Consider the following 12,335-nt stretch of genomic DNA (forward strand, 5'->3'; position numbering starts at 1 on the left):
TGATTGAAATTGAGAGTCCCTTCACCTTTAAAAAGTAAAATAGATGAGCGGTCTGCACCCGCAAAGCGGTGCTCTTGTTATATACGGAAGCGTAGAATACATACCATTTATAATATGATATAGCTAAACCTCTATAAATAAAATATACTAATAAAAGATGAAGAAAAACATTTCTGATAAAGCAATTTGCTTTAAAAATGTGGTGCACATTTTGTATGTATATTCATATTACTCATACGTTTTTGCGAAGCTTGATTTTGTTTACCATTTTTGGAACACATTTTCTCAAAGATCCATAACTGCTCAAACTCAATAAACATTTCGTAAAATAAAGTTGACCCGTAAACAATCAGTGTTCGTTATATCAATAATAGCCAAACTTTCAACAATATCCGAACATTTACGAACGAACGCGATAGTGTTTTTTGGGGCAGCGTCGGAAGCATGAAATAAGTAGTTCTCATAAATAATCATTACGTTTTAATGACAAAATGGCGGAGCTCAATTGCGGACGTTCACAAGCGGTTCGAAAACACAGTTTAATTTCGGTGGGATTGTTTATGACGACAGCCGCAGATTTCTGTTATAGCTTGCATAAATTATGCAAATTAACGCAAACCGAACGAATCCGATCCTGATTCCAGATCATCCGCAAAATGATACAAGATGGCATCGTCAAACGATTTTTGATGCTTAAAAATTGCAGAATGTTTGTATTGTAACGGTTTTACACGAACGTTAGTTTTAATTAACATTCGTATGTCACTTTCTGTTGTTGGAAGTTTTTATATAGCAGAATAGTTTGGGTCAGTGTTTACGGATCTTTAAGCTGAACAAGATGTTAATTTAGTAGTATCATAGTAAGCCTCAAGCTATTTCATTAAGGCATAAATCTTGAGTTTCGTCATAAACTTAGGCGCTCGATGACGATGTTTTATTTATTTATTTATTTTGAGTTACCCGTTGTTTATTATAATGCATACACATACTAAATCAATAAAAAAATCTACCGAAAAAACGTCTTTAAAAAAAGATAGTTCGACTTTGTACATAGATATTGACAAGGTAAAAAGCAACGGAAGTGCGTCATTACCTATAATTAAAACGCCGTCACCCCGCTCGCTTGTTGTAAATTGCATACACATGAATCATTCCTTTCCAATTGTTTCACTTGATTTCGTCTGCCATGGTTATTTCCAGAGAAAAAAAAACAGCGCGTCAAAAATTAAATCTGGCGCCCATAGTGTGTATTGGCTGTTGTTGTAGAGAAAGAGCGAGGTTCCCAATATAGCTCGACTATGTACATAGATATTGTCAATATATATGTACATAGTCGAACTATCTTTTTTTTAAGAAGACGTTTTGTCGGAAGATTTTTAATGATTAAGTATGTGTATGCATTATAAGAAACAACGGGTAACTAAAAAATCATAACAATAAAAATAAATAAAAAAAACAAACATTGCCATCGAGCGCCTATGGGATTTATCATATTATGACATGCTGTCATTGTGATAGAGTGATGAATCGTTCAAAAGCATAATTTTTTGTTTCAATTACACATTAATTGCAACAAACATGTGCATAACAAAGTCTTGGTATAAGTTTAAAACGAGCATTTATTTTAATCATTTAGTTAGTAATGAATGCTTTTTCGTTTGTTTGGGTTCTTATTGATTTTATTCTACAATTGTCATAAAACATGATCGTTTTTCCAAGGACTGACCAAGACCTTTACGGTTGTTCTATGTCACCATACAAATGCGTGTTTTAAACTATACTACGGAATACCGTTAATGCAATCGTGGTTACACATTAAAATAAAGAGGGCGACAATCCGATAGTGGGATAGTACAACTTTTTTCAATTTTGTCAATTTACCAAACCGTGAACAGATCCCTTTAAAGCTTAAAGAGAAAGCTATTTTGGTCTCTCTCCTCAAAATGAGACAAGCTTAAATTATGCTTGACTGGTTGACATAATCGTACTATCGCCTTGTCGCCCTCTGGGTTTTAATGTGTAACCACGATGGCACTAACGGTTTTCCGTACTATACAAATAGAGTATGCCAATCAAATCCATAAACTAAAATAAAGCTTTATTTATATACGAAGGTCTATAACATTCATCGTCACAGAAAGAAGCGTATTTGCTAATATAATATCCATATAAAGGCTATATAACATAACATAATGTCTCCATACATTGTCAATCCGGTGATACCGTATGAGATTTGGTTGATACCAGACCCTTCCACTCAGACCCTCCCAGTGTAAGGTAAAGATCGGGTACCAGATTAAAAATATGATAAGTTAAATGATATAGCACTTCTTGTCTTGTCGCTAGTGTCTTGCGCTAGCCAGACAGTGTACAGTAAAGAATAATCATCACATTACTTTAATGTGAGATTTTCGCCCGGCGTGAACACAGACATTTGGCGTTCATTTTAAGCCACACACCCCTCCCCCGGTCTATACAGGACTGTCGAGTTTAAAAACTAGAACTCTGTTCTAGATCTTAACTTGTGGATATGTTTTACAACTAAAGTGTAGTAAGAATCGTTCAACAGCCAACACTGTGACATCGGAGTGAGAAGTATAGAAATCTGTGAAAACAGGTGCGTACGCGATATTTTTTTTAATCAAAACAGCATTTGATTGTTAAACAATATTCAGTTATGAGTGAAATAACAAACGTTTAGACTTGCGTTTAAATACACAAATGTCTGATGTTTTTATACTTTGTAATTCATCCTTGTATTGGATCTAGATTTACCTTATTACTTTTGAAATCTGATACGAGCCCTAACATCATAATTTCACCTGACTAATGAACATGTTCATACAGAGATATGCAAATATTAATTGATTTAGTTACTTATTCTATTTCTCGTTATTCGTTTAATATGTACGGAAGCGTAAAATTCCCACCACACTAAATTTAGCAAAACTTCTATTAATAAAGGATAACAAGGCAGAATAAGTAAGTTACAATACTAAACAAGAGAAATTGCTTTACAAAAGTTATAATGACCACAATATTTATATTGTTATATTATATATATTATTGGTCTTTATATTTTGAAATGTTTTAGTAAACAGCATTTTGTCGGATAAGATACTGTTAGCGGGAACTCGAGATTCTGTGTATCGTTACACGTGTAGGTCTCGAAGACTAACGAACTATTACGAACATTAAAGAAAATCCAAGAAGAAAACAGGACGATGTCCGTGGAACCGTACGTGTTAACGGACGCCGAAGGGGCCACATGCGAAGGAATGATCAAACTTGACGGCTACCCGATGCCCTCGTTCATGCAAGATTGCACCACGCGAGGGAAGAATTTTTTCGGCATGCGGAACTGGAAAATTCGCGATGATGATGTTGTCTTGGCAACCCTAGCAAAAGCAGGTAGTTTCGCAATGCTGTTGTTTATTTCATAATATACTTCATTCCATGATCTTTCTGGCGATTACCAAATAAATTGTGTATATTATTTGTAGGGACTCGTGTGTTAATTTGCATGTCGTAAGCTTTAATTGTTTTAGTTTTTATGGATAAGATATGTGTTTAGGAGGGCTAATTGGTCTTCATATACCCTAAGTCACATTGTACTAAATGAGTACTTGGCAAGAATGTGCACGCGTTGCACTCAAATCGGTCAATGGTTGTCTTAACTTTTCTGCAATTTCAGGTACCCATTGGGTTGACCCAATTTTGTACATGCTTCTGACAAGAAAAACTGAACTGCCAGCCGAGAGAAAATTTACGTTATTCGATGCTACAAACGAGGAAAACTTCGAGAAAATGCCTTCTCCTAGGATTTTGGCCACACACTTACCTCCGCAATACCTCCCGCAACAACTGGACGAAAAGAAGACCAAGATTGTGTTAGTGTTGCGTAACCTCAAGGACGCTGCGGTTTCCTTGTACTACCACACACTGAACATGCACTTGTTTAATTATTCAGGGAAATTTAAGAACTTTCTTCCATTGTTCATCGAAGGAAAACGTAAGTTTTAATATCGTTCATGATTGTTGTTCTTTGTTTGGGCTTACATATTGTTGAATATTTAAACCTATTTGTTTTATTTATTTTATCGGAAGCGTAAAGAAAATGGAAGGACTATTAATTGATTGATAATTTACCAAATGTGTCCAATTCAATACCTTAAATTACACATTCTTCTTGCGGCGGTAATCAGTATATAAACCTGTTGACAATTGGTTGCAGTCTAATCTTAAAAAGTGTGCCATCCACATTTCAGAGCAATACGGTGACGTGTTTTCCTATATAAGAGAATTCGAAGAAAAGATGAATTCAGAACCGGACAGGATTTGCTTAGTTATGTACGAAGATTTAAAAATGGTATGCGCGTGTAGCTAACCAGAGTGAGCCGCGTTCTGAGAAAACTGGGCAAAATGCATGTGCGTAAAGTGTGGTCCCAGATTAGCATGTGCAGTCCGCACAGGCTTATCAGGGACGACACTTTCCGCTTTTTTGGTATTTTTAGTTTCAAGGAAGTCCCTCCTAACTGAAAATCAAGTTTAGGCGGAAAGTGTCGTCCCAGATTAGCCTGTGCGGACTGCACAGGCTAATCTAGGACAACACTTTACGCACATGCATTAAGCCCAATTTTCTCAGAACAAGACACAGAGTACTAAGTGCTTTTGGTGATCTTTTGTGGTCAGTTTATGTCCGGCGTCGTTCGGCATGCGCTGTGTGTCTTCAAAATTTAGAATGTTATCTCACATTTTCTAATGTCTCATCATAGATGAAACTTGGTCGGAATGTTTATCTAGACAATGTTTAGGCTCAGTACGAAGATGTTTCTCGTCCGACACAAAAATTAGGTCACCAGGTCAAATCAAGAAAAAGTGTTGCCGTTCTTCAGAAAATATATATGACTTAAACTTTCAGAACTTGGTTAAAATGTGTATTTTGATAATAAACATCGAAAGACGGCTTATGAATCTGGTCAAATGCCTCTAAAACTAAGTCACCACTTCTTTAAAAAAACAACAACATTGTAACCACTCTAGGGGCCGCATTTATGATAAAGTCTTAATGAATCTTGGTCGGAATGTCTATCTTGAAATATCTTGACCGAGTAAGAATTTTGGTAACGGGTTTCCAAAATACAGGTCACTAGGTCAAAACTTTGTTACCCCTGTAGAAGCCGTATTTATGGCTCACTCTTGATGACAATTTGCCAGAATGAATATTTTTTCAGAATTCTAATCTTGTACATGGTTATCCATTTGCTTTCGGATAATTTTATAAAAATTTGTGCTACCACTCCAGAGTCAACATGACTTATTAAATCGCTATGAAACTACGACATCATTTTGGCCGAGTTCGAGCCAGGGTAACTAGCATCGAGTAACTAGGTAACAAGGTCAAATCTTTTCTTCATATTTACTTCTCTTAAGGCCGAATTTAACACTCAATCTTTATTTCCTGGGTAACATACGTCCAAGATCTAGGTCACCTGGTATTAGATATTAGAAAAGCCTTGTTACCGCTCTGGGTGCAAAATTAATTACATTTATGAAACTTTGTTAGGATGTTCATTTTAGCCATTGCTAAACTAAGTTTCGAAAAAATATGTCATCAGGTCAAACCACTTATGACTCAGTCGTTATTATACATGGTCAAATTTTTTATCTTGTCTTAAATTGTCTATAATTTCTTGTATCATGAAGTACAATACTTCAACGTTTTATATGATTTATTAACCATTGAAAATACGTCAAAGTTTATGTTCTGCCCCGAAACAGAACTCGTCCATCAACAACGCACTTTTCCGTGTTTTCATAGTTCTCTGATCGTCATTATAAATCTATTTGTGTCTTATTCCTCCGACGACTTAAGATAGACTTACGGTACCACGTTCTTGGAAAACTGGGCATAATGCATGTGCGTTAAGTGTCATCCCAGATTAGCGATAACCTTATCAGAGACAACACTTTCCACCTAAACCGGATTTCCGTTTAGAAGAGAATTCCTATAAACAACATTTCTATAAACGCAGAACGTGTCGTTTCTGATTAGCCTGTACATATACATCACAGGCTAATCTTGGACGACATTTTACGCAAATGCATTAAGCCCAGATTTCCCAGAACGAGGCTCAACGGTTAGTTACATCGTGCACATCGTTCTGCTTTTAACTTACTTACAGGACGGGGTTAGAGAGATTCAGCGTATCGCGAGGTTTCTTGGCGTGGATGCAAATGAAGAGTTTTGTCGGGCAGTCCACGAAAGCTGCTCTTTCCACAACATGGCGGAGAAAAGTATGCCTGAACAAGAACGCGCAAGATTCTTCAAACCTGGTGGCTCATTCTATAGAAAAGGTATAACTTTTTAAAACTCGGTTGCCTTAAAGGAGCTTAATATATGTGCACTATTTGTTTGCTTAAAAAACGACCGTAGTGTCAAAATCATTATAATTAATGGTTTTACAAATTGTGTTGTTAAATTCTGGAAACATTTGAAATATTGTACACTTAAATACATTTGGTATAACTATGTTAGTACCCGAAAAATGACTCATACATTTTCACCTCCTTTAACTTCAAACGTCTTTGAAACCGTACTCACTTTGGAGAAATGTACTTCGAATATTGCGCAATTTTATTGTTAAGAAATAACGATTTCACTGTACGCAGCAGACTGTGCATTCGCATCAGTGTAATATTTTATATGAATTCTCATAGATGCAATACAATAAACTATAAAGAAAATCATGGTTGATTTCCATGAAGTGTAACTTTTTATATGTTTAACGCACATTTTCGGGTGAAATTAAAAAAATTGCTCAAATGACTCAACTACGAATGTAAATAAAGTAGATACACTGCTGAACAAATGCAAGCGCATTTTGAAATAACGGCGTCACATTTTAGCCCGTTTGGATCAATAATGAACACGTTTTGGGTGATTGTTTAGCAACGTTGGTGAGTATTGCCAAGATGCACAATAGGCATTGAACCATTGTAGGAATATGTGTAACAAGATTACTTGTCATCGATCTGACCCGATCCAAGACTGAAATCTTCACGGAGTCAATGGCATTTTCCCTGCAAAGTTCACGGACCTCGGTACCACAATTCAATAAAACGTATGAAAAAAATCTTACCGTTCTTGCCGTTACATTATGCATAAAAAATAACTGTCCAGCGCCTTTTGAAACCTGTGTTTACATATATTTCAACTGGCCGACATTTTAAACAGACGAGCGATTTCATTGGTCCAACGCGAAGGTTTGTCTTTACTCCCTGAAGATTTCATACTTGAATCGGGTCTGATCGTCGACGAGGTCACGCGAGTTGTCTATCGTGTTTTGTTCTTAAAATTTGACCCAGCATTTGTAAACATATTGCAAGATATGTACATTTCCATGAAAGGAAATTTATTTCTGCTTTTAATTAGACCGAATTCGTGGAAACCGCTGCACAATTAATTATTAAGTAAGTAATGGCTGTTCAAAGCGATCCACCCTGTTTTCGGGTCATTTTGAGTTGAATACCTTGTTGTACAAATATATGATAGTGAAATATTTTTTCAGAGAATTTGATATTGCGTTATAATTAATTAAAATTTTGATTATATTTCATTTTGTGCATAAAACTATGACTTTAAGTATCATGTACAAACTATGTTGCCGCTTAAATAATAAGTCTTAAATCAACAGAAATTTGGACTGACATGTTCGTCCATAATAATATAAATGTATTTGAATTGCCATGCATTTATTCGAGAAAACATTCCTATTTAAATGCTATTAATGTATATTCAGTGATTTCAAATGTATACGACGTCTCATTGGGTCAACTAACATACAGTACCTACTTACTTGCATTGCAATACTCAGGGGAATAAACTGCAATACACAGTATACCAAAATACCTGACACATCAATACTCACTACAAGTTTAAAGCTTAAAGTAATTGAGCAGATTAAGCCTCTTTAGAATGATTATGTATTATTACAAACGATATCGAAAAGAAATATGCGGGTTGATGACAATTGTACCCAGTTATTATCCCTCGCCAAAGGCGAAGGGATATTATTTTGGCGTTGTACGTCCATCCGTCCGTCCGTCTTTCCGTCCGTCCGGCACTTGTGTGTCCGGAGTCATATCTTGGAAGTGTTTTGGGGGATTTCCTGGAAACTTGGTATGAGTATATATATGGATAAGAGAACGATGCATGCCAAACGGCATTGTACACCATCGGATAATAATGGAGTTATGGCCCTTTGTATCTTGAAAAAATGATTTTTGTGTGTGTCCGGTGCCATATCTTGGAAGTGTTTGACGGATTTCATTGAAACTTGGTACGAGTATATCGAGTATATATATATTGATAAGAGGATTATGCACGTTGGCGTTGTCCATTCCGTCCAGAAAACTTTTGTGTCCAGAAGTATAATAGCGGGGATATCAATCCAACGAATTTGCTTGTTATTCCTCGCCATAGGCGGAAGGATATTGTTTTGGCGTTGTCCGTCCGTCCGTCCGTCTTTCCGTCCTTCGGTCCGTCCGTCCGGCACTTTTGTGTGTCCGGAGCCATATCTTGCAAGCGCTTTGCCGGATTTCATTGAAACTTGGTATGAGTATATATATGGATAAGAGAATGATGCACGCCAAATGGCATTGTGCACCATCGGATAATAACGGAGTTATGGCCCTTTGTATCTTGAAAACATGCTTTTTTGTGTGTCCGAAGCCATATATTGGAAGTGCCTTTTACGGATTTCATTGAAACTTGGTATGAGTATACATATGGATAAGAGGGTGATGCACATTGGCCTTGTTTATCCGTCCAGAATACTTTTGTGTCCAGAAGTATAATGGCGGGGGATATCAATTCAACGAATGTGCTTGTTTAACAAGTATTTGACACGGTTACGACAAAGATGGTGCATATCTCGTTATCTTGCGAAAAGGCATTGAAAACAAAGATTACGCATATTATGACGTATTAAAATTCTGTTTTATGTGATCTCGTTAAATGAATTCCCTAACTGCTGCGTACAATGAAATTGCTATTTTGAACAGTGAAATCGAGCAATATACGGGGGTCCTGGTTACTCTCAGACATAATATCTATTTTATCCAGGAATTATCGGAGACTGGAAGACTCACTTTACGGTCGCTGAAAGCGAGATGTTCGACGAGATTTTCGCACAGCGGATGGCCGGAAGTAAACTGAAGTTCACGTACTCTGCACCCGAGTAACTTGAGAGCTAGAATGAACATGCTTTCCAGTTGGAACTAAAGTTCTTGAGTAATTGCAACGAAGTCATATTTGGTGAAATTATTGGCGAGACTGTATGTTGTTTTGCAACATAATTGTACGCAATTCATAATATGTATTGACTATAGATCTTTTTCGCTTTATTCAATTTATTGCTACATTTAGTGTGTATTCAGACATGCAGGATGTATATAATGATTTTTCAAAGAGTTGGCGTTTGTTTTTCTTGATCAACACCCTTAAAAACTAACAAAACAATGTTCGATTAAATTTAAAGCGTAAAGACCTTTTGTAATAATTAAGTCGAACTCTAGTTAAACTAAATTCTGCACGATACTCGAAAGAAAGGCTGAAGCACATATTTGGTCTAAAACTATTATTTTCCTTGTATTGAAAATGTGTGGAAACGTGAAAACAAGTGGTTGAACGTGAAGTCGGGTAAACAGCGTTTTATGGTGTAAAGGTTTCCAGCCAAATAAACACCACAGCAGGTTCGGATGCGGGATTTTCGGCTGGAGGGTGAATGTTATCGGTAGATTGTTTTTAATCACATTAGTAATCTACATCAATTTGGCTTGCATTTATCTTGATAGATGCAACACCGATGACAATATAAGGAGTCTTGTCGGACATAAAAATATAATATATATGAAATTATTTATATCATGAATCTAACTGCTTTATAGCTCCTTTCTTCTCCATTAGTGTTTGTACCACCACAACACAGTACGCACAGAAAGTGACGCTAGCGGCGGAGATTTCGTGTGTTTGCTGGGCCTTACGAAGGCCTGATTTGGACAGTACGTTTCAATATGACACCTTATTCATGCTCGCATTGACCAGCTGCGATTTGAAAACGACAATGTATAATTTAACTTTCTCAGCATGTCATCTCAAAAATGTAATACATATGAGCGCTCTGTGAAAATGGGGTTAAAGGCATGTGCGTTAAGTATAAAGACGATGATAATAATGAGACGTTGTGTTCAGGTTCGTTCCTTTAATTCAACTAACAATAACATCATAATAGGATATGACGTTACTTAAAAAACAACGTTACATAAATTGGCGCGACGTAACTTTAACGCGCCAAAACCGCGACATTCTGGGGGCCTCAAAATGATTAAGCAACATTTATCAATGAGTATGATCAAAATGTTAATCTAACACAAATACTTTAAGTACAAATTATAAGTCAAAATAATTATCTCAGTTACTCTCAAAGTATCAATTAATCACATAAACCACATAATAGATTGCACTGTCTTTAAAAGTTCAATTTCTATCACATATGTATCAATCACATGTTAAGCACATTCACCGCCGTTAATCACGCGCGCCACCTCTTTTTTGCGATGCATTAATAAATGAGCAAATGCAACTTCCGAGGTGGCGCTCAGTCCCGGATGTTTTGAAATTTCATGGACAATTGTACAGGGTGATTAGGTTTTATAAAAAAAAAATCAACATAATTCGCATTATTTTTAAAATCGGGCAATGTAGTGCGATTCAGCGAAGATTGATTCGTCCAAAAATGTACAGAAACGTACATTCTCAACCCATTTAAAAACGCGAGAACCTTTATTAGTTGTCGCGTGGTAAGAGTTCTAAAAAGCATTTCGTCTGAGTTTTCCCTGTGTTACGAGAAAATGTCTACCCAATTTAATCGCTAATGGCAACAAACGATTGCGTACAACACACATTAGATGCTGCATGCACACAAATATTGGCTTCTTGTCGACGTAGGCGATAAATTTGCATTTTTCTAAAAGAGATGGGGCCAATGCTTAGGAGGTAGCGCAGCGCTCATGATAGGAGTTTGAGCCAATGCAGGATGTATCAATTAACAGTCGTATCGCAATGACATTACCACATGACGTAGATTTGATAGATAATCTTATGTGTTATATTAAATTTATTTTTCAACGTACATACGAAGGCCCAAATCTTTACAGAACATAAACACAAACTTTAATAAATAGGAGGAAGTCTTTAAATTTATACACGTGATCAACTCAATTAAGTAGTCACCAACACGAATAAAACATATTGTACCAGCGGCGTAGCTGCGCTGATTTTCAGTGTACGAAAACGGGGTTCTAGAGGGGGGGGGGGGGGGGGGGGTCCGGGAGCATGCTCTCCCTGATTTGTTTTATCTGTACGAAGCCGTACGTGCATTCTAGAGAGGTTTGGAAAAGATTTTAAATTTTATGAATTTGCATGCACAGGTGACACTAAGGTTTAACCTACCTAACAGGGAACTTATACAAATGAACATTGCTCCAGTCAGCAGTCAACAGTTTTTTTTATCTGTACTGGGTGTTGACTGGTCTGATTTTCCGTCGAAGACGTCTCTGTACGGGGGCAACATCAAATTAGCAGTCATTCTTAAAATCACCCGCTTCGCAAACAATCCATTCGGATACATATGTAGAAAACAAAGATAAAGCGCAGTCGATAATAATGTAATGTATAGACACCACCAAAACAAACGTAACCTCGCACATGGTAAATCATGCGTATTCTATGAAGTCGAAAAAAACAACAAAATTTAAGACAGTTTAATGTTTTCGATATGAAAACACATCTCTTGCATTGAAAATATGCCTCACCCGCATTAGGCATCATATTTTGTTGCATTTTTTATAACTTTAATTTTGTATTTTTTCCAAACAGCGTACGCACGTGCGTATTTGCGTATGCCCAGCTACGCCCCTGTGTACGATGTATACCAAAAATTTGTAATACTCAATCAAACCAATAACTTAATGTTCAACATTATCAAAATACTTCATCGACATCAATAGTTGTATACAGTATGATTATTCACGTAATAAGGATAAGATGACACTTCTTCTTCAAACGATGATTTGTGGTCATTAATCCAAATGCTTAATTTACTATAAGGCCAAGGTCAACGAATCTTAATTTGGCTCATTCATGTTGTTTTTCCCCACTATCAACTCCAAAAAATGAAGATAGCTCGGTCTTTCTCCGTAAACATTTTTGTTTAATACATGTTAAATGTTGTTATCTTACAAAGACGTACGCTTAAACCCATCAATACATT

General features: G+C 36.4%; 1 protein-coding gene across 3 annotated transcripts; it reads left to right on the top strand.

Moving 5' to 3' along the window:
• The first annotated feature begins 2,302 nt into the window (after window positions 1-2,302).
• Window positions 2,303-9,474, top strand: LOC127850165 (sulfotransferase 1B1-like). 3 transcript variants are annotated; one of them, XM_052382988.1, is made up of 6 exons: window positions 2,303-2,617; window positions 3,201-3,411; window positions 3,695-4,012; window positions 4,269-4,369; window positions 6,186-6,357; window positions 9,128-9,474. In XM_052382988.1, exons 2-6 carry the CDS (start codon window positions 3,225-3,227, stop codon window positions 9,244-9,246), a joined length of 897 nt encoding a protein of 298 aa, XP_052238948.1. In that variant the 5' UTR covers window positions 2,303-2,617; window positions 3,201-3,224; the 3' UTR covers window positions 9,247-9,474. The 3 variants fall into 3 exon arrangements, with proteins under 3 accessions (XP_052238948.1, XP_052238946.1, XP_052238947.1); XM_052382986.1 differs by having other exon boundaries at window positions 2,304-2,617; window positions 3,095-3,411; XM_052382987.1 differs by having other exon boundaries at window positions 2,304-2,617; window positions 3,165-3,411.
• Window positions 9,475-12,335: the final 2,861 nt, after the last annotated feature.

This window comes from Dreissena polymorpha, chromosome 11 (assembly GCF_020536995.1).
Source record: "Dreissena polymorpha isolate Duluth1 chromosome 11, UMN_Dpol_1.0, whole genome shotgun sequence".
NCBI classification, from domain to species: Eukaryota; Metazoa; Mollusca; class Bivalvia; order Myida; family Dreissenidae; genus Dreissena; species Dreissena polymorpha.